Source organism: Colias croceus, chromosome 20 (genome assembly GCF_905220415.1).
Source record: "Colias croceus chromosome 20, ilColCroc2.1".
In the NCBI taxonomy this organism is placed as follows: domain Eukaryota; kingdom Metazoa; phylum Arthropoda; class Insecta; order Lepidoptera; family Pieridae; genus Colias; species Colias croceus.
In genome coordinates this window covers 3,675,766-3,698,149 of record NC_059556.1, presented here as the reverse complement: position 1 = coordinate 3,698,149, position 22,384 = coordinate 3,675,766, and the positions used below count along the sequence as shown (strand labels likewise).

At 32.3% G+C, this 22,384-nt stretch overlaps 1 protein-coding gene across 2 annotated transcripts; it reads right to left on the bottom strand.

Annotated features, from left to right (window-relative positions):
• Positions 1–821: 821 nt before the first annotated feature.
• Positions 822–13,206, bottom strand: LOC123700969 (extensin-2-like). Of its 2 annotated transcripts, XM_045648364.1 has the most exons (6): positions 13,075–13,206; positions 5,572–5,629; positions 5,179–5,245; positions 2,813–4,926; positions 2,473–2,514; positions 1,324–1,463 (listed from the first exon to the last, which is right to left on the bottom strand). In XM_045648364.1, the coding sequence occupies exons 2-5, from the start codon at positions 5,583–5,585 to the stop codon at positions 2,496–2,498; spliced, it is 2,214 nt and encodes a 737-aa protein (XP_045504320.1). In that variant the 5' UTR covers positions 5,586–5,629; positions 13,075–13,206; the 3' UTR covers positions 1,324–1,463; positions 2,473–2,495. The 2 variants fall into 2 exon arrangements, with proteins under 2 accessions (XP_045504319.1, XP_045504320.1); XM_045648363.1 differs by lacking the exon at positions 2,473–2,514 and having other exon boundaries at positions 822–1,463.
• Positions 13,207–22,384: the final 9,178 nt, after the last annotated feature.

The window sequence follows — 22,384 nt, the reverse complement described above, 5'->3', positions numbered from 1 at the left end:
AATACAATACAACTTATTTTACTCGATACTTGGGAACTGATATCCACGATAGAAAGATTTTAATAAAATCTTATAACAATAGTTTATTAAATTTATGTTCTAAATAATGTCAAATATGCAATGTAATAAACTTGTTTTTTAATTTAATTTCGTTAATCACAAACACAAACGGGAACAATTTTCGGGTTTCATTATGTAAATTTTTGAAATTATTAATCAATTAGTATACTATACAGGGTTACTTGTAAAACACCAGCAACCTCGCAGGACAAGAAAGCTAACATCATAACTAACAACATTTGTTCTACGACTTTTGGCATAACGCAATAAATTATTTTTAAATTATTTTTTAAACTTTAATTGTACTCTCCTAACATTTGTAAGTCTATGTTCTATTCATTATCGGATGGACGACGCGACGCCCCCTTCCCCCTCTCGATCGCTTCTTGTTTACGTAATTTTTGGGAGGCGTAGAGTTTATAATATTCAAACGGAAAATTAAATGAATATTTATTTTTGTATGAAAATAAAATCTAACAAATTATCAAAAGTCTTAGAACAAATGTTGTTGCTTATGATGTTAGCTATCTTGTCCTGCGAGGTTGCCGGTGTTTTAAAAGTAACCCTGTATATTCAGTCCAAACAAATATATTCAGTATATACGTTAGTAATAAAAATTAAAATTAGTTTATAGTAAAAATAATAACTAAATAAATAGATACAATACATAATGTAATATAAAGAAGATAAGATTATATAATGGAAGAGTTAATTTGTTAGTACAAATAATATATTAGAATTTAATAAACATATATATATATATGTTTAAAATATATTAAAATTAAACTTTATCTATCTAAGATTATTTTAACCTATCTACACCTAAATATATCAATGAATTTACTAGACTAGATATACTTAATCAAATATGTATTTAAATAACATTCTTTGGTATGTTAGCCGTATAAACTTATGAGCATTAGTACAATCACAAACAAGCATTAATAATAATTTTCATATCTACGATAGAAAATTCCAGGATATAAAATAAATTAGAGTTTAAACTATCTAATAAAACTAAGACAATAAAATAAATAAGATGTAATAAAATATATTAATTAGCTCGCTAATTTCCCGCGTTTTTCCGTTTCTATAAATACATACATTTAATAATTAATATAAAAATATAAACAATAACTAAAATTTTATATAACGTATTTTTATACATTTTACGAATTGGTTCGATTTTTTATTTACGAGTTTCGTTACTAGGTTACTTCATTTTGGCGATTGTTCTGGAAATTTCTAGATGTTTCTGTGACAATTATCATAAGTCTGTGTACCCTTTCCGATCTTCTATAATCTGTATTTGATCTGGACCCGTTCCAGTGACGACTTGCAACACTTTGAACGATTTCGACTGCCGCTGTGGAGTCTCACAAGCTATCTTGTGGTAGTACACCCTGAAAAAGCATAATTTTACGTTATTCACTTTTTTAACACGAAGAAGAATGAGATTTAAAGTTTTAATAGAAGATATATACAGTAAATACACCCTTATTATTAATTATGCATGTTATATTTAACGAAATACCGTTTGTATGTTTCTACCGTAAAACAAGCTTGAATCCACCATAACAATAACAAAAAGAACTGATAGAAAAAAATAGGGTAAATCTAAATAAACGCCAAATTGTTAGTTCTAAAATTACAGTTTACAGTTTATTCTTTACTAAAAATCTCTACCTAATGCTTGGAACTATCACCGTGCACTTATTTCAAATCATATTCGTTTGATTCTCAAAAGCTATACCTATATCGCTTTTCACGGAAAAATATACTAAAGCACAATAAAAAAAATACTGTCATGATAACTTTTATGTTATTTTCAGATTAACCAAATGGAATACAGCAAATTGAGTTCTTTTTGTGTTCATAATGCATGTTAAAAATTACAGACTAGGTAAGTAACATATTAAAAAATGAATATCATATTAAAAATGTTTGTCGATTAACATATTCCTATTAAAACATAAAAGAACAATATTATTATAGTAGGTAGTGAAATCTTCTAAAATGTTTATTTGTTGTGGTATCGAAGAACAAAAAATGTTCTCACGCGTTTACCTCTTTATAGAGGTACATGTTAAAGCAACAACAATTTATGCCAAGAAAATTATAGAGTCATCTAAAAAGTTAATTAATTTATATTTGGTTAAACTCAGCGAAAAAATAACAATATTAAAAATGAATCTCCAACGCTCAAACGAGTTTTAATATGAAATATTTCATTTAAATGAATAGTTATCGAGTAAATCACACTCAAATTAGTGGCCAATTAAATTTTCAAGCGGAAATGATTCGATTAGTGGTCAAACGAAACTAGAGCACGTTCTCAAAGCGGATAGATGCTAAATATACAAGCGTTCTGACTCATTGCAAGAAGAAGCAGTGTGCAATAAAATTGTTTACTTTGGACAGTGCAAACGACGCCTCTAATACCGGCCACCGAAGCTGAAAATGATAATATATCGTGTAAATTACAAGAAGCTATAATATGTCAGCTGGAAACGGCCCTTCGTATACAGTTGTTGAAAATCTGTATGTCTTGATGCTCCTCCATTTGAATTATACAATCACTAACATAAGAATAAAAATATAAATAAATAGAATAGCCAATATAAAACAGTGTAAGGCTGGTTGTAATAATGATTCTAATTCTTAAATGGATGTAATATTTGTAAATGCACTACTTTAACTTATACTCTGTAAAAAATACATTATTACTATAATTTAATTAAACAATACATACCTTTTGTTTGCGCCACCATTACCATCTTCCACTTGTATGGGTATTATACGAGTTTTTGGTTGACTGTCTTGATTCTGGAAAGATCTATTCAGTGTTGGAAGCTCTCGGTCCGTAGATCCTTCGTCCGTTCTCACCAACTGCGGTGAGAGCACTCTCATGATACGTTGGGTTGGCTGCGAATACGGCGCCTGTGATTGTGGTTGGTTCTGATCGGGATTCTGTTTCATATCGATTATAATTCGTAAATGTGGATGGTGATTCCCTTGCTGCTTCTGATTACGAGTCTCTGTGCCCGATACTTCCATCTGAATTGGAATTATCCTACTCGATGGCTGCTGTTGATATTGCTGGTTGTTGTCTCGCGGTAGACTCTTTCGATTCTCTGATGGTCGCGTTGACCAGTTTGGCTGTGCTGATTGTTGGTATTTAGGCGGACTGATCACGTCGCGTGCACCTCTCTGCATTTCATTACTCTTTCGTACCCACTCAGGTTCCTGGCTGCTGTCCCTTGGTGGCGTTTCTAATTCTCTCTGGCCTGCCTTTGAACCGTCCAGAGGTCTCTGACACCATATTGGAGGAGGTGTTTTAGTCTTTTCCTTTTGTGTTTTTACCCACGGTGGTATTGATTTCGGACTATCTGGGCAATAATATACGGGTTCCTGATTAACATATACGACTTCCTTCTGAGACGGACTGTTGTTATATTGAGGTTGAGGTGCTTGTTTCCTTGGCGTAACAGGAATAGATATTGATGACTGATATCTTGTCTCTGGAGAAGAGTTAGGTGCGGACCTTTCTGTTTCCTGTGATCTCCATGGAGCCGAGTGATTGTCTGTCTGACCTTTATTTCTATTTGAATCTTCATGAACCCATGGTGGATTGTATTGTGGTTGTGGGCTGCTTTTTTGTGCATTTACATTTTCTCGTTTCCATGGAGGGCTTGCATTATTCTCAGATTGTTTATTAATTGCATCATTACCTCTCCATTGCGGTGTGTATGACTGAGGCTGATTTACATTTTGTTCATTATTCAATGGTTGTTGATTTTCACGAGGATATCTGTTCAGTGTATTAGTACGCCACGGTGCAGTGTTTGCCGATTCAGTGTTTGAATTAAAGTTCTGTTGCGGAACCTCTCTGACATTATTCATAGCAGGATTTCCATAGTTATTTTGTACATTATTTGTAATGTTTTCTTGATTTCTTTGCCCGGCTCTAGGTAACGTATGGAAAACATTGTTTTGTGGAACCTGATTGTATATAGGTGAACTTTGTTGAACATTTGGTGAAAATGGTCCACGATTTGTTTGAGGTGATTGTGGGCTAGTTATAACGGGTGAATCCCTTCTTTCCGGTTGCCGCCAATGATTGTTTGGTGTTGGAGAGTAAGGTGCAGAATTATTGAATGGTGATTGATTTGCAAACGGCTGTGGACTCTTGTTGAATTGTGAATCTTGTCGCTGTAGAATTTCTCTCATCGGAGGTGAACCATTCATGTTTGCAGACATTGTTTTCTGGTTACCATATTGAGCTTCAGGTCTGTGAAGCGGGCTGTCAGGTGACGAATGTTGATTCCCGTATGTGTTCTGACGTTGATAATTAGATTGTGGTGATCCATAATTCTGGGGAACATTATGTTGCGGCAGTTTAACGGTCAGAGGGCTTGGCACTTTTTCAACAAATTTAGGTACAGGTCCTATACGCTGTAGCTCAGCTTTTTCTGCCTCCCAGTGATACGGACTGTTTGTCTTTCTGAGCATGCCAATAGGATTTTCTGGTATAACTATTTCTGGTCTTTCACCCATTGCGATTGGTTTTGGGGCTTTAGCGTTAGGTGCTTCAATTACAAGAGGTGGTGGTGGTGGAGGAGCTGGTATTTTCATAGGAGGCGGTGGGGGTGGGGCTGGCCCTCCTTGGGGACTGTAATTTCCATTTCCTTGTGGATACGATTGCTCATGATCTTCCAAAGATCGTTGCCGGGCTAACCTTCTAGCCATACTTGGTGTCTTTATTTGTGATAAATCCAGGCCACCTGGAGTGTATGTGAAGGGTTTCTTGTCCTTTGTCATCATAGCGTTTTGAATACATGCTGGAGGTTCGGGGTTGCTAAATTGCTGGAATTTAAAAAAATATTATTTTTATAACTGATTTCTATGTCGCATTTAGTGCCTAACTAAACTATCAACAAAGATGTTATAACGCATAAAATATTTCTTGTAGTATATATTTCTTTAAAATGTTTTCAATTAAAGTTTCTTTGACGTAAACGTATTCATATTTCTAACTTCCTATGAGTGCAAATACTTGACATGCTAAATGAACATTGACCTTCTTAGAAGATATAATGAATTCAAATAAATACTTACATTTGCTTGTGTTTTGCCGTAGTTTGGGATTCTGCCGATGTGACCAACGACAGGCGTGGGCCCGTATCTGGAAAACAGCCAAATATCATGTTATTTTTACACCATACAACTGCTGGACACCGTCAAGAGGGCATTGTTGACCTATTCCAATTTAGGGCCAGTATTGTTAGAACACATTCCAAATAAACTTGTGTAATATGTGTGGAAACAGATCTTTGTGTAACTTAATTATCTATACATTTTGAAACATATTCTCAAACAGGAATAAAAATTATTATCATTAAAATTTTCATTAATTTATGCTAAATATGACAAGACTGTATTTAACAAGTACAAAAAAACCTTTAACAAAATTAGTTTAATCCTAACTAAATAATGAAAGAAAAAAATTACCCGTTTTCAGCCATTTTGAAGAGATCTCGTCAAGCGTTCTGCGATCCGCGAACACCAACTGTAAGTGAGATCACCATCGACATTAGGATAATAAACATACGCTTTGGGAATCATACCACCTGTTCAAGGTTAGCACGCTCTTGGAATTGAGAATTTCATATTTCTACTTCGCTCGGAAAACATTAATATTTGTGTGTTTATTGTTATTTGAAATAGCAGTCTCATGGTAGAGAAAGACATGAATCTTACTACTACCAAAGCATTTATCAAATAAATTAATATCTTAATTCATTATTATAGATACCATAGATAGAATGCACTTAGTATTTAATAGAATTCATTTTAGGGTTAGTTAGTACAAGTTATGCAGATTTTTCGACTAGATTCAATTTATACAAAAGATCATTCATAAAATTTCTCTTACAAGTTAAACTAACTTAAAATAAGAACGGAATAATCTTCAAGATTCAAGAATCTATTAAATCCTTCACTAAAGTGTTATATTAAAAAATGTTAATGCATTTGTTAAAATGTGGTGGTGGTGTGGCAGCATGTTAATGCTGCCTCATAATTAACTTTTAATTTCATCGTAGCTAGTTTATTATTTCAGTATTAATCAGTTCATTAATTCAATGATCTCACTTAAGAAATTGTAAAACTCTTGCAATTTTTTGTTAATATTGATGTCGATTAATACGAAAATATGGTATTGAAGTGAAACTTCTTTAATCGCGTTGAGAGTAAAATTTCAAGGTCGTGTCGTGGCAATACCGTCACGTCATGGAGTAAGGCGACGATTTTGGTACTATCCTTGAATCTTGCCAACGAAGTTTCACTTCTGAAACGTGTGCTCGGCACAAACGTTATTTTTTGTTTAATTATGTGTTATTTTAATTAAAATCAGTATATAAAGCTATAGTTCCATATTAGTTAAAGAGTAATATGTAATAGTCGAATAGTTAACCATTGATACCGCTGATGGTATGCGATGGCAGAATTTTGGCACTCTATAAATATAGTCAATGGCGGCTGGCCAAGCTAAAATTATACCAACTACGCCTTCCTATAACAAAACGCGAGCAATAAATTTCCTTTTCTTTCAAATAGTGAGCTCGTTTATTTACGAAATAAGAAGTATTACTGATTTTCCTAATTGATTGATGGTTTAAACTTAGCCGGTTTACATAACAAGAAGTCCTTCAGCTAACCTTAAGGATGTATATTATGTGTGTAATGTTATGTTTCGTCGTAATTAATGCTTTAATGTTTTTACATAGGTACTTAGTTTGACTTTCAGAGCTTTCTTGTATATTTACAGTCGAGTCAATTTATTAAAAGCTTACACAAATATAATAATACTAATTTTTCGTACCTAATAAAACTAATCTACACTTAATATTAATAAAGAGGAAACTACTCTTTATTAATATTAAGTGTAGATACTATGCGAGTTTTTCTTTGAAACCGCGGGCGGAGCCGCCGGCGGATAGCTAGTCTATAATAAATAGCTCAATATGAATAAATGTTTTGGATTTAATATTATGCAAATAACGAAATAATAACACCATTAATTTAAATATAGATAAAATTGATAAATAGTTACCTAAAATTAAATATTTAACAATAATGCATTCACTGCAAATTATAGTTGTCCTAACATAAATAAGCTTGATGGAGATAATAAAATTTTAGTGTTAATAATATAGATATTGCAATACCTATAAATTCGTTCATTTGCAGACATCTAATAAATATTCCTTTTAACCTTTAACTTATTGAGACTTATGAAACAAGTCGAGAAGTTGACTTGCTATAAAATGAAGAAATAAATGAATATAATGAGATTTAGTTTTAACTTCTATAAGTTTGGGACCGAAAAAAACTAAGTATCTAATCGATGCTGTCTAGTTTAAAAGATAATTTTATATCTCTAGCACAGAATACTTAATAGTCACGCTATCTCTAGTTTAAATTAAAGTACCTACTTAGCAACAAATTACAATTTTCACATTTTGACAATTTGCTGATAACTTACAAACAATCTACCTACAAAACATCTAGATATTATAACTATTAATAGGTAATTTAATTAAAACGTGTAAAGTGCTCTTACATTTTAAAACAATTCAACTATTCCTAGCCTAATGAAGATGTGGGCACAGGGCAGTAGTCTAAACAATAATCTTCAATGCATCAAACTAGGTACCTATATTCCTAATGTACCTATGTGTAGCTAATGACGCATACAGTGTGAACATGCACCAACGCCTACCCACATTAGGTTTATTAATTATTAGCTGGTTAGGACATGGTTTTAATTAATGATTATTATATTCTATGCTGGACATTGTCTGTGACCGATAATGAGAAGCTTAATTCTATATATTATATACCATATTGATAAGTTATTTATGGTTATTTTAATAATATGTAATCTCTAAAAAGGCCCATATAAAAATAGTGACGACTTCTTAAAAATCAATTTTTTTGCATATTTATCTGCATTTACATAAAAAGCTATTCGTTCTAAGGACGTTCACAATGCAAAAACTCGTACGAGAGCCGAGAGGGTAACTTGTATTGTTTTGATAAGAGAAAATTTTTAACAACCTTAACTTAAAAACCTGTTCTAAATATTACATTGAAAAAGTTCATCTTTACTTTATTTTTAATAGATAATATTCTTTAACGCAATGCTGATCCAGCATTATTAATATTTTAATGTCGTCATTCGTACCCACAAACTATTACGAGAACATTTACATACATCATGATCCAAATACTGACATGTAACGATATTTACCAATACGTTTTTGGAGCAAGGACGAGAAACTGGGTCTCCTATATGCACCAGGTGTGCCACTTTAATTTAATAGCTTCAAATTAAGCCAATACCTGAATTAGTCATATACAATCTTGGAATGCAAATAGAATCTTGGCTCGAAAGTCGGAGTCAAAGCTCGTCTAGTCCTATTAATTATAAAAACTTACAAGAATTTTTAAAACATATCAATATGATATTACAGGAAAAGTGGTTCCTGTGTGTATTTACTATTTAATATATTTATAAAAAAAAACTATCATAATATGTACATACTAGCTTCCGCCCGCGACTCCGTCCGCGCGGATGTCGGTCTTTGCGTGGATGGTTTATTTCTCCATTTTGAGTAACTCGGACAATGACATCTTATAAATATCTATTGGACCCAAATACGGCTAGGTCTATCCCACCAAAAACATAAATGTAAAAATTGGAGCCGAGTTCAATCGTTGACTTAATTTGCCAAAAAAAGAAATGAGATCTAAATGTTTGCCAAGTTCTGCAGACAGTCCAGAAATTTATTTACAAAGATGTATTAAGTTCTTAGGTTGACTGAAAACTCAATTGTTTTATTTTCCCTTAGAGAACAATGTTTATTCCAAAATATAACTTTTTTAATTTGAATAATATAATTATTTTCACAAAGCAAACAACTAATGACCTATTGAACCCCATAATTTGATGAGGCTAGTTTTACATACTGTTTATATTTTGTGCGGTTCTAAAAACTAGCCTCATCAAAATAATTATGGGGTTCAATAGGTCATTAGTTGTTTGCTTTGTGAAAATAATTATATTATTCAAATTAAAAAAGTTATATTTTGGAATAAACATTGTTCTCTAAGGGAAAATAAAACAATTGAGTTTTCAGTCAACCTAAGAACTTAATACATCTTTGTAAATAAATTTCTGGACTGTCTGCAGAACTTGGCAAACATTTAGATCTCATTTCTTTTTTTGGCAAATTAAGTCAACGATTGAACTCGGCTCCAATTTTTACATTTATGTTTTTGGTGGGATATCATTACTTTTTGTACAGAAAATTACTCTGCAAATTTGATTTACTTTATAAATATAATACTTTTTATATACGATTTTTTTTTCTTGCGGTTTCTCTGTATGATTTGTTTAGTATTATTTTCTATATTTTCTTATTGCCCCGTCATTATCTGCAATTTTTTAAACTCGTTTTCTGTTTAAAAGATTACATGATTTTCTAAACATCCAGCGTGAATTTGTACACACACTATTACCAAGATGCAAAGATCGTTGTAGAAGAATCGTCGCCTTACTCCATGACGTTACGGTATTGCCATGACGCGATCTTGAAATTTTACTCTAAACGCGCCTAAAGATGTTTCACTCATATTAATATTACGCAAATTAAATCATTTCGACCTTCGACGAAGCCTTCTTCCATTACACCATTTATGGTAATTATTTTTGCATGCTTGTATTGACTGAACATGTTTGTGCTTTATTAATATAATTGTATCACCATTGAATACCATGTTTAAAGCAAAATAAAGATTTTATTTATTTATTTATTTATTTACACTGAAATTAAAACTAAACTAAACACTCATAAATAAAGAATAAATAAATGTGAATATGTAAAATTATATATTATTTTTAACTGTATGAGCAATAAAGGCAATTTTTATTACAATTTTCTTTTATTTTACGTTTAATAACAGTTTTGAATAAAGAAATCATGCAATCGAAGTAATCCGCCCTAGCGATACTAGCGCGAGTGAGTGTGATGTCAGAGGCGCTTCGAATCTACAGATGTTTCGTCCTAAAATATGTAAATTTCAATAATCTATATCTCAGTCATTTATTGATGGATTTCAAAATTTTTTTCTGCCACTGATTAGTTTTGATCTATTTTTTAAGACTAGTAGGGTGAATATACTATTTTCTTTTTTTTTAAACTTTTCCATTTTTCCATACAAACAAAATTTATGTCATTGAAAAAAAAATTGAATACAAATAAATTCAGTATTTTCTGATTTTTTCCTTTGTACACTCACTATTACCTAGTTGATTACAAAATTTGAACTTTCTAGGTCATCTGGAAGTGGGTTAGGTTTTGTATATGTCTATAAGTCAGTCAGTCTTAAAAATTGCGATTTTTGGATATTAATATCTACGCAACTGTTTCATCTATATTTATGAAATTTAAGGTTCTTGTTTACCTTGAGGTCCTCTTGATATGTACCAAATTTGGTTTATATAACTTAAATAGTTTTCGAGTTATAAGGGGGTGAAAAGTGGCTCGAAATGGTTCGTGTAAATATACACACGGCTGCTGCTCGCCAGTTCTCTTCGCTTGAACTCGGCTTGACACGCTGCCGCGTGTCTAGATAATAATACGCAACGTGTGTTTGCGGTACCTACTACAGAACAACGTCTATGGATAACTGAAAAATTGAGATTAATTTTTTTTCTACGTATTTTTTCAGGATAAAAAGTATCCTATTTTACGCCCAGGATAATAAGGTATAATTATACCAAGTTTCATCGAAATCGAACCGGTAGTTTTCACGTGATGTCTTCACATACAGACAGACAGACAGACAGACAGACAAAAATTTTTTTAATCACATATTTGGGTTTGGTATCGATCCAGTAACACCCCCTGCTAGTTATTTTTTCAATATTTTCAATGTACAGAATTGACCCTTCTACAGATTTATTATATGTATAGATTAAAACAATAAACGTACAATTTAAAAGAAGTTGTTGTTTATTTCTTTATATGAATACTCATTAAACAATGACCCGTATGTTGTTATTTGTTAAATACATGGACAAATAACAATATTCATGGAACTTTACCTATTTTGCTGCCATGTGCCAAAATATTAGAAGAGAATACAAAAATTTCGATAACGCATAACGTGCTTTTGAATATAAAGTGTAGTATGTAAACAGCAAACATATCATCATAGCTACTACATATTATGTATTCAGTGATCATACAGTCAAAAATATGAATAACGAATGTGACTTTTTTCACAACATAACACCAAATAACTAACCTACGACAATCTTTATAACAATTATTCCAACTTCCGGGGAACTTATCTATTATTATCATATTTTATTAGAGTAAAACTTATTAATTATCCGCTTTGAAACTTTTTGAAAATCCTTCGATTTCACGGCACCAACACGAATGTACTATGAAAATCACCATATAAACTATTTTTTTACAAAAGGAGGAAAGCGTTCCAAGTTCATAAGCCAATTCCATAATCATAAATAATGCAGCCAACGTAATAAATCTTATTTTGTTCCAGGTGTTCCAAAATGGAGTGACTAATCGGTACCTGAGCCAACAAGCCGACCTATTGCGCATAACTTGTTGCAAATCATTCGTTCAACAAACATTTGCGTCCCTCAGATTAGAATAGTTAATAAAAATAAATAAATACACGCTTTATTAAGATAAAATCATGAAATAATTTTATCGTCTTCCATACCAGATAAGTGTGCAAAGTTTGAATTGAATCCGTCCGTTTAATATTTGTCAAAATCGAGTCTAAAGGAGTCGCTTGCATATAAACACACAGGTGAAGCTAATATTTTTTTTTTTTTTATAAAAGCATGTTAAAAATGTTACATCAATAAAAGTTTTGAACCTGAGAGTTTGTGTTTTAATTCGGAGTACATATTTGCGGGTGAAAGCTTTCATCTAATAGAAATAAAAGCTCTTTCAACTCTATGGACAAGGGGGGACGCCCTTGTGCATGTCGCTACCAGGGTGAACCTTCAGTTCACCCCCGCGTCCGCGTTAAAATGTAAAAGCCCTTCCGGCTAACATTGAGAAACACCTTACAAAAAAAAAAAAAAAGCCTGAATATTAACCCATTGAGCCCCAAGCGGCCTGATGGTCCAAGACACAATAGATTTTCTATTGTGTCGGTGGTTCCGGGACCTGAGTTATTAAGTAAATTATTCAAAAAAGTATAATTCATGTACATTTTACCTCTAATGTTTAGATAAAAATATTAAACTCTACCATCCATGTATAATTATGAAAGCTCTACAAGCCTTTTACGAAATATTTTAATTTATAATTTTGCTCAAAAGCGTCATAAAAATTGTATAAAATAAATGTAATCCAGCATGTTTACTGTGTTGCATCCTCCGTGAATCTAAATCTGAGCTTTGAGTCAGTGACGTTACTCACAAGCCGCGATAAGCTTTCGCGTAATCCGCTATAAGCATGCCTTTGTAATGCTAATGTTATGAGCTAAAAGAAATACAATTAAAATGAACGATTTTGTACCGTTATACAAAATAAGGTTAACATTATTATACAAAATCATACTTATGAGACTTAAATTATGTTAAGGTACGTTTCAGAGTAAATAGTAGGTAGGTAAGAGTAGATATGCAGGCCTACGGAAAAAAAATTTAGGTATTATAGCGGACTTAATTAAATTTTCAACTCTCAAAATAACCACTAACTAAAATTAGTCATTGTTGCGAAATATGTTAGAATTTGCTGTTTATTATACCTAAATTCGAATGACAATAATCATAACGATGCCAATTCTAACTAAATTAAAAAATACTCCAAAATGTTTAAATAGAGAAGATTAGATTTAAAAAAGAAAAATCCAAGGCACGAAATGAAAAAAAATCACAGTTAACAAATACACAGCACTTACCTAAATAAAAAAAGTCCTAGTAACACTAAACACAGGGTTTGAATTCGGGGTCGTGTGTACACGGTTGCTAGTTCGTTCGTTCGTAGCGCTGCCGGGCGCCCGGTCAGTCGCGAATTGTACTCTGTGCTCGGCCCAGCGCGGGAATAGGGATGGGACGGGACGATGATGTCGACTTATCGATGTTTGCGATACTTTTATCATGATTGTATTTATGAGATTTTTGAGAATGATAAGGAATACTTTGTTACAGAATGAGGTGCCTAAACTGATGAATAGCAAAATGAAGGCATTGAATATTTCATATAAAAGACGTGAAATTTATAATTTACGATTTCAGGATATAGAGCGGTAGAATATAGTATAGAGCCATATAGACCCTAATTGAAATATAAGTTTCTTACATTAAAAACTAATTTTTGTATCACAAGAGGTTTAAAATTATTTTTAAATTAGTTTATTTTATGTGTTTTATATATTTACATTTGTCCTTTATTTATGTAAATACCTTCAGTAACACATCTTAATTATATTATTTTGTTTTTCTCAACTGATTTATTATGAAAATAATCTAGGTGGAAAATATATTTATAATATTAAATTCATTTATTCATCAAAATAATTATGCATCCTTAAGTATTGGAAAATTCAAAATGAAAACCAGCTAATTTAATAAATTTTTATATTTTCGTTATCGATAAACTAAAACGCTACACACCACTTCGTAAAAATATACTATTTTACATATCTATTTCCCACAGGTGCATCACTATACTCTTCAGCCTTCAGGTAAACAATTCTAAATAAAACGTGAATGTCTGCACGCGCGCAAACAATATGTCAGACGCATATATTTTTTATAGAAAATACATTTTATAATGTGCGTAATGCATTTCTATGTCAGTTTCATGTGTACCGATGTAATTTATATACTTACCTTTAGAAATAATATGCGTACTTGATAAGCAAAATTTTAAATTTTTGTCTTATATAGGTAACTAGCGGTCCGCCCCGGCTTCACCCGTGGTACATATTTCGCAATAAAAAGTAGCCTATGTTTTTTGTCAAGGTCTAAAGATTGTCTGTGCCAAATTTCATCAAAATCGGTCCAGTAGTTTATGAGCCTATTCATTACAAACAAAGTTTTCCTTTTTTTATTATTAGTGTAGATAAAGACAATTCACAATTCTACATTTTATTTATATACACATTTTTAATACTATTAAAAGTTGGCTTAGAATTAGGATATTGACTGGACTTTCAAGCAAATAGTTTAGGAATTAGGATAGATTTGGATTTTTAGCAAGGATATAAGTAGATTGAAACATTAAAATTCTCCTTTTTAACGTAACGTGTGCAGAGCCACAGCCTGAAGCTTAAAGTTATTTTCATATCAAATAGAACAAACAAAATCTAACAATAAAGTAAAACTAACATTAGAAAGTTCCAGGAAAAAAATTAATGAAGCATTAAAGCAGTGGTTAAAATCATCTCGATAACGTCTTTATTTTTCAAAAATGTCATATTAAGAAATGTGAATAATTTCTAGCTCTTTAATGTAGCACTGACCCTGGTAAAGAGGTGAGTTTTTATTGAACGGAAATAGCTTTTGGCAGCCAAGCAAGGTTTTTTGCGACTGATGATTCATTTTGTCAGGCTTATAATATTCACTCATAAATGTTTAACCACGTTGCACGTCACATGTACATTTATATAAGTCTTTTACCGTTTGGTCAATCTAAAGTGCAACCCTATGTAATGGATTTTCGAATAAAAAATGAAGTATCTCTACCATACAATTATTTAAACTTTGGTTTAAACTTTTTAGCTTTGTTGTAAGACAATTCTTTCATTATTTATGAAATAATTAGGCAGAATTCCAATTTTCGCTAGTAAAAAACTATTTTAATATTTTTTTTATGAAAAATAGTAGGTAGAAGAGGTAGGTAGATGATATTAACTCTACATCGAATTCTATCAATTGAATAGGGAGAGGTCTTAGGAGGTCAAGACAAGAGGTGTAATAATTGACACACGTATTTGAAGTAGGTAAGTAAATGAAATAATAAATATTTAACTTTCATTTTATCCTAAACTTAACTCGAACGAAACGTTAAAAATCTTTTACATTCGCCATAAAATCTCGCTCGGTTAAAAGAGAAATAACACAATCGTTATGAAAAAACATGTAAACAGGGCCGGCCTCGCGCTAATTTTAACCAATATTGCGGAATATTCTCGCGCCTCCACATATAAATATTTAGAACGAGCTTGTCTATCCAGTGGGTGGGAAGTTGCATACCTTTGCAGCTACAAGCTTTCTAATCTCGCTTTCAGACAAGCTAATGATCAGCTAGATGTAGGTTATCGCTTATTAATTAATTATCAAACCATTTTAGTAGTTACTTTCTAAAAAAATAAATAAAATATTACCTCTACTATGACTTAAGCAATGAGCAAGATATTATGCTATTAATTAAAAAAATAATAATAATAAAATAAATAAAAAATCTTTATTAACCAAAATATTCAATCATTACATTGTTAAATGTGATAACAGTAGGATTATTTTACAAGGTTGCTAGTACAGTGATATCCAAACTAGGCTACTGCCTGTATCTTGGATATCAGAAACGGAGTACAGGTTACTTTATTAAGACGAATTATACAGTACATCAATAATTATGTTTAAATAATTTATAATTAATAATAATGAGTGTACTTAATACAAGAACTTACAACATTTTCCATTTAACATAGGGTGTGTGATTGTGTGTGTGTGTGTGTCTGTGTAAGTGTGTGTTGTGGGAAGGCGAGTGTGGATGAAGGTGATAGTGTAAATATGTGTGTGTTTGTGTTCATGTGTGAATGCGTTCAGGGATCCAATAATATTAATTAAAGTAGCTTTTTAGCATAAGTAAATTGTTCAAGTTTTATTTCTCACCAACAGATTTCTATTAAAGTTAAAGTTTATTCTTATATTTAGACCAGATCTTCGGTATCGCTGTATGAAAGTTCATGCAGCCAAGATTTCATTATTTTATTGCATTTATACATATTGCAGTTTTTCAGATGTTTTGATTTACAAACATTATTGTACGTATGAATGAGTGAGTAAGCTGGGCTACGTCTAGCTATTTTTGTTGAGTTGAAATCAGGAAGTGGGATACGGAATGTTCTTTTCTTTAGGAGATCTTTGTAATCGGGCCGCGAAACGATTGATTTATGGGTTAGGTTTACTGCTGAAAGTATGTATAATTGACGAACGCGAAGTACGTTAAACTCACGATAAAGTTCATTCGTAGGAAATCGGAAAGGCTTTTTAAGTGTCACTTTAATCAGTGCACGTTGAGCTCTCTCCAGTTGCAGGAGGTGAGTTTTGGCAGCGCAGCCCCAGACAGAGATGCTATAATTTATAATAGATTGGCATAAGGACGTGTATACTTGTCTGAGAATTTTTAGTGGGGTGCAATTGCGCAGTTTCTTCATTATGAAGATGAGTTTCCTTACTTTTGATGAAACTTCACTAATGTGTTGATGAAAGTTTAGGTTGTTGTCTAGGGTAACACCTAAGTATTTTAGTGAAGGAGTGGATTCAATGTGATGGCAATTACATGACGATTGAGTGTTGCCGGGGTTGGTACAGGAGTGAAGTTGGAGAGACTGTTTAGGGTAAAGTTTGGGGTTTGCAGATTTTGAAAATGTTAAGTACTTGGTTTTGTTGAGATTTAAAGTTAATAGGTTTTGGTTAAGTGCTTCTGTTATTTTTAATAGACCTGATTCTGCAAGTCTGTGTGTTTGGTCCCAATCTGCGCCATGAAATACCAGAGCAGTGTCGTCGGCGTATGCAATTATGTGGGAGTTTTTCAAACTCATTTTAAGTATGTCATTAATGTAAATGATGAAAAGAGTTGGACCGAGAACACTTCCCTGTGGTACGCCAAATTCAATTTTTAGTTCGGAGCTAAGTTTGTTGTCGATTTTTGTGCATTGCCTGCGGTCTGTAAGATAACTCCTAAACCAATTTAGTGAAGTGCCTCTGACTCCAATTGCCTCCAGTTTCTTTACGAGTAGGCCAAGAGATATAGTGTCGGAGGCTTTTGCCAGATCTAAAAAGACGCTTAGACAACAGTGTCCGTTTTCTAAATGTGAAGATATGAGATTGATGAGTAGTGTAATTGCATGCTCAGTAGATTTGTTACTTCTGAAACCGAATTGTTTGTCTGAAATGAGTTGATATTTCTCTAAGTAAGATGTCAGTCTGTAGTTCACAATTTTTTCGAGGACTTTTCCAAGAATGTTTAAAAGAGCTATGGGTCTGTAGTTTTCTGGGAGGCTTTTTGCTCCATTTTTGTATATCGGTATTACAGCTGCTATTTTCCAGCAGTCAGGAAACTCACCGGATTCTATACTGAGATTGATTATGTGTGTGAGAGGTTTTATAATTTCAGGAAGAATGGCTTTTATCGTTCGGACTGTGAGATTATCTAATCCGGGGGAGCTATCGTTATTCAAGCTCATTATTACTTTGTGTACCTCTGATTCATCGGTGGGGGAGAGAAAAAAGGATTGCGGTGCTGAGTTATCTGATTTGTAGGAATTTATTAAATCTTCATGAGATGTATTAAGTTTATTTAGGATCTGATCAGATAAAGTTTTTCCAACCGAAGTAAAATATTTATTACAGTTGTAGAGAGATCTATTTATATCATTATTAATTTGAAGTAATTCCACCGGAGGGTTGGAGTGAGTACTGGTTTGACTTATATTTTTAATGGTTTTCCATAATAATTTAGGGTTAGATTTGTGTTGTTCTATTAGTGTGCTATTGTATTGTATTTTGACATTTCGAAGTATTTTATTGCAGAAGTTTCTATATCTCTTGTATATAAGTTGGCGTGTAAGGTCATTAGGGTGTAGTTTTGTGTCTTTATGTAGTTTGTCACGATGGGTTATACATCGAATTAATCCCGGGGTGATCCACGGCTTTAAATTTGTGCGTCTGCGACTAACTTTAATTTTAACCGAGTGTTTTTCTATGGTGTTCGTTAATATTTTGTAAAATGAGGAAGATGCATTATTAACTTGTGTAGAGGAGAGAGTTTCCTTCCAATCGGTATTTTTAGTGATGTGATGAGAGCGTCTGTGTCGGTTTTCGTACGCCATCGAGGTAGTTTTTGTGGTTGCTTTGTATTTACTACTTGACCTATAACAATGTCATGATCGGTAATGGTTGATTTACATACTGCACCGTAGAGTCTATCGGCTGCTTTGATGAAAATGTGATCGAGGCAAGTTTTATCTCTAGTGGGTTTTGTGATAGTGGGGAGTAAAGAATGTGATGACATAATACATAGATAATCTATAGATTCTTGAGATTCCGAGTTACAGATATCAATATTAAGATCGCCAGCCACTATCGCAATAGGTTTCTTGCTTAATGTGTGAAGTAGAGTATCTAAGGAAGAAAGAAATGAGGTGTTAACCGGAATGGATGGGGTCCGGTAGATTCCTAGAAGAGAGATGTTATGATTGATGTTAAGTTTTAGGCTATCTGCGTTTGTGAGCGAGGAATGTTCTATAGCTGAATTGTGGCAATCTTTAATGAATATAACTACACCACCCGATTTATTTATCTGGTTGGAAGTACGAAATGAGTTGTATCCAGGGAGGTTGTCAATTATAGTATTTTCACTTAACCAGCATTCAGTTAGAATTATAGCATCAAATTTATCATGGAACCTACTCAAGTTTAAAACAAAGTCATCAAAATTTCTTTGTATACTCCTAATATTTAATGATAATACCGAAAATCTGTTGGCGTTAGGTTTCAAGTTAGAGTTGTTGAATTCTTCTATAGACTGGTAGGGATGACAGTCAATTGAAATGGTTACATCTAATTCATTAGTTACATTAATTAGTGACATGTGACAATTAGTAATTCATTAGTTACATTAATTAGTGACAATTATCGGAAGTACCTACTCATGATACCTATACTTGACTAAAGGAACGCTAGGTATACAAACCAGTCCTTAAAACTACTTACTTGTTACCCCAATAAATCTACCTATTGGAGAAATGTAGTTATATTGCAGTTATATTCTAGAATCTAGAGCAATGATAGATCTTTCGTTAAAAAGACAGAAGACATAATCTATAGCCAATATTATGCCATTTACTAGGACAATGTTTATATTTAAATTTACCCATTCCCACCAGTCCCTTCAATGCCATCTATTTAGTAGCCTATTCTTACCTACCAGTTCGAGATTGTACTGAAATTACTAACTACTGCGTTCTATTTGGAGACGGCAAACGTCGATAACCTTAGTTACATTGGCTGCAGTAGATTTCCTCACCTTATATCACAGATAATACATATATATATATATAATACTATACTAGTACGTACATCACTCTACAAGATTTACACATTACTATTGCTGATGTACAATTAATTATTTAATTAAGTGAAGACGTTCTGTAACGCTTTAAATCGATGTCAGTATATAATTTACGCACAAGGGTTTTGAACCAATTTTGGAGATATGAATAAAAAGGTAATGTTATCTACACGTCTGAAACTTTCGGGTAAAGCGTTCTTGAGTTGAATAGTAATACTGTCCACAGTAAAGGTGTAAGAGTACAGACTAGGTTAATCCGAACGCGGCTTCACCCGCGCAGTCAAAGAAAAACCCGCATAATTCCCGTCCGCGTGGTATTTCCGGGATTGCGTCATTTTCCCGGGATAAAAAGTTGCCTATGTCCTTTCTCGTGTATCAAAATATCTCCATACCAAATTTCATGAAAATTGGTTCAGTAGTTTAGGCGTGATTGAGTAACAGACAGACAGACAGTTACTTTCGCATTTATAACGAGAACCATCAAATCAAAAATTTTTATCCTTGTTATCTCTGTTAGCTACCACAATCGAGACTTTCGTACACGAAATTATTTGTCGTCTCATCAAAATAAAGCTACAAACGGAAAATTAGCTTGATAGTAGTCACTTGCAAAATGGGCGATGTATCCTGAACTATAAGCGAGTTCTCGTTTTACACGCCTAAACTACTGAACCAATTTTCATGAAAATTGGTTCAGTAGTTTAGGCGTGATTGAGTAACAGACAGACAGACAGTTACTTTCGCATTTATAATATAATAGTATGGATGGAAGTATGGATTGAGGAGTGATAGAGACAGCTTTTGTTTTTTTAGGGTTCCGTACTCAAAGGTAAAACGAGAACTCGCTTATAGTTCAGGATACATCGCCCATTTTGCAAGTGACTACTATCAAGCTAATTTTCCGTTTGTAGCTTTATTTTGATGAGACGCCCAATAATTTCGTGTACGAAAGTCTCGATTGTGGTAGCTAACAGAGATAACAAGGATAAAAATTTTTGATTTGATGGTTCTCAAATATTTATTACTAACTGAATTTTTTTTATTGTTCAATCTCAAGATAATTACCTAAATTATTCGAAAAAATATTTGTCCTACAAAATCTATGGTTTGTTCAAAGAGTCCCCCTTTCCAAAGTGTATCGATAACGAGGTCATCATAAATGATTACTAACAAGCTGATTTTTTTGTTTTCACTTATTTAATGTTTATATAATTCAACAGACATATTGTCCTACAAATTGCGTAATAAATATTTGAGAACCATCAAATCAAAAAATTTTATCCTTGTTATCTCTGTTAGCTACCACAATCGAGAGTTTCGTACACGAAATTATTCGGTGTCTCATCAAAATAAAGCTACAAACGGAAAATCAGCTTGATAGTAGTCACTTGCAAAAATGGGCGATGTATCCTGAACTATTAAAAAAGATTTTTTAATATATTTAAAGTCTCTATCAGAGCACACGACCTACGTTGTGTGATGTGTGATTTGTGTCGCTGATTAAGAACCGTCATAGACGGTTGAAATTTTCAGAGATAATGTATTTCTCTCTCATGTACTCTTTTCGAGATTTAAGTTAGAAGGAGAAAGAAAAAATAAAACCACAATTAGAGGAATAACCTTTATATTCATTTCTGTTCAGTTTCACTCTTAAACTATGCGCTTAAGGCTACGTTACACCGTGTGCGGCATTGAAAATGTCAATATGAGTAAAATTATACAAAATGTCACTGATTTATAAAACCATAGACAGTAGAACATGACTTCAAAAGTGGTCCACAAGCAAAACGTTAACATAATTTTTAAAATATCTAAAAATTAAATATCAAATTAAAAAAACACACAATTTTATTGTATATTCGTATCTCTTAAAATAAACATGCGTTCATATAATCATTGACTGACAAAACTCTTTATAGCAACGATTAATATAAAAAATGTTGCAAATATGTAAAACACTAGACTTGTACTTACAGATGTTATAATCAACAATATTACTCTTCAACTTTTATTTATAATCTATACCTTAAACAACTGTCAAAATGGTTTCGAACAATTTATGAGAACATCAAAACAGCACTAGACGGTACTCCATAACTGTGGTATGTAGAATTTGAAAAATCTTTTATTCAAAACATTAACATCGTTAAAAAATTACCACTTAACATCTAAAACCCTTTGAATCGATTTGATCACTGTGAAGAGGTATTTTCGATACGTTGTCAATTTAAGTTTAATTTATACATTACGATAATAATATAAGTACCAATTAATAATTTATATCAATCAAACTGACACGCATTTAAAAATATTTTTGCAAATTGTACTATTTACAACCTCGGTGTTAAATTTGGTAACAAATATTGAATATAATCATAATCATTAAAATAAAATTGTGATGTCTATGCTTAAAAGCTGTGCACGTAAACAAATTATACTTTAGTCGAAAAAGCCATAGAGGTAACACGTGTGTTACGTAATAAAAAAACTATATCAATAAAAAAATAAAAACACAAACATTCTAATATATTCGTTTAACACATCAAAAAATCTGCACATAATAAAATTAAAGCAAATTCTAAGCAAACGAAATAAATCTCAAATATTAAAGTGAAAACACGACATACATCTATAATAATAAAACGACTCATACACAAAATACATCACTCTGACATACGCTAAAGTATACATTATCTTAATTCCTTGTTCATTCATCGAGCACAAATCCTACCTTAACACAATTTTGTTAGCGCATCACAGTTTTTTAAACAATTCACTGGAGTTGGGTAAATTACGACTTTTGGTCTATTTCTTATTAAACATCTTAAAGAACAGATTTCTATATTCTATTGGCACATTTATTTTATTACTTTTTTATTCAAAATGATCATCTTCTTTCAAATTAT

Bases quoted from the DNA above. Each gene is read 5' to 3' on its own strand.
- LOC123700969 (XM_045648363.1), bottom strand. The intron at 4,927-5,178 runs GTAAGTATTTAT...TTTAAATTCCAG, and splicing joins ACGGCAAAACACAAGCAAAT to CAATTTAGCAACCCCGAACC. The intron at 1,464-2,812 runs GTATGTATTGTT...ATGCTTTTTCAG, and splicing joins AATGGTGGCGCAAACAAAAG to GGTGTACTACCACAAGATAG.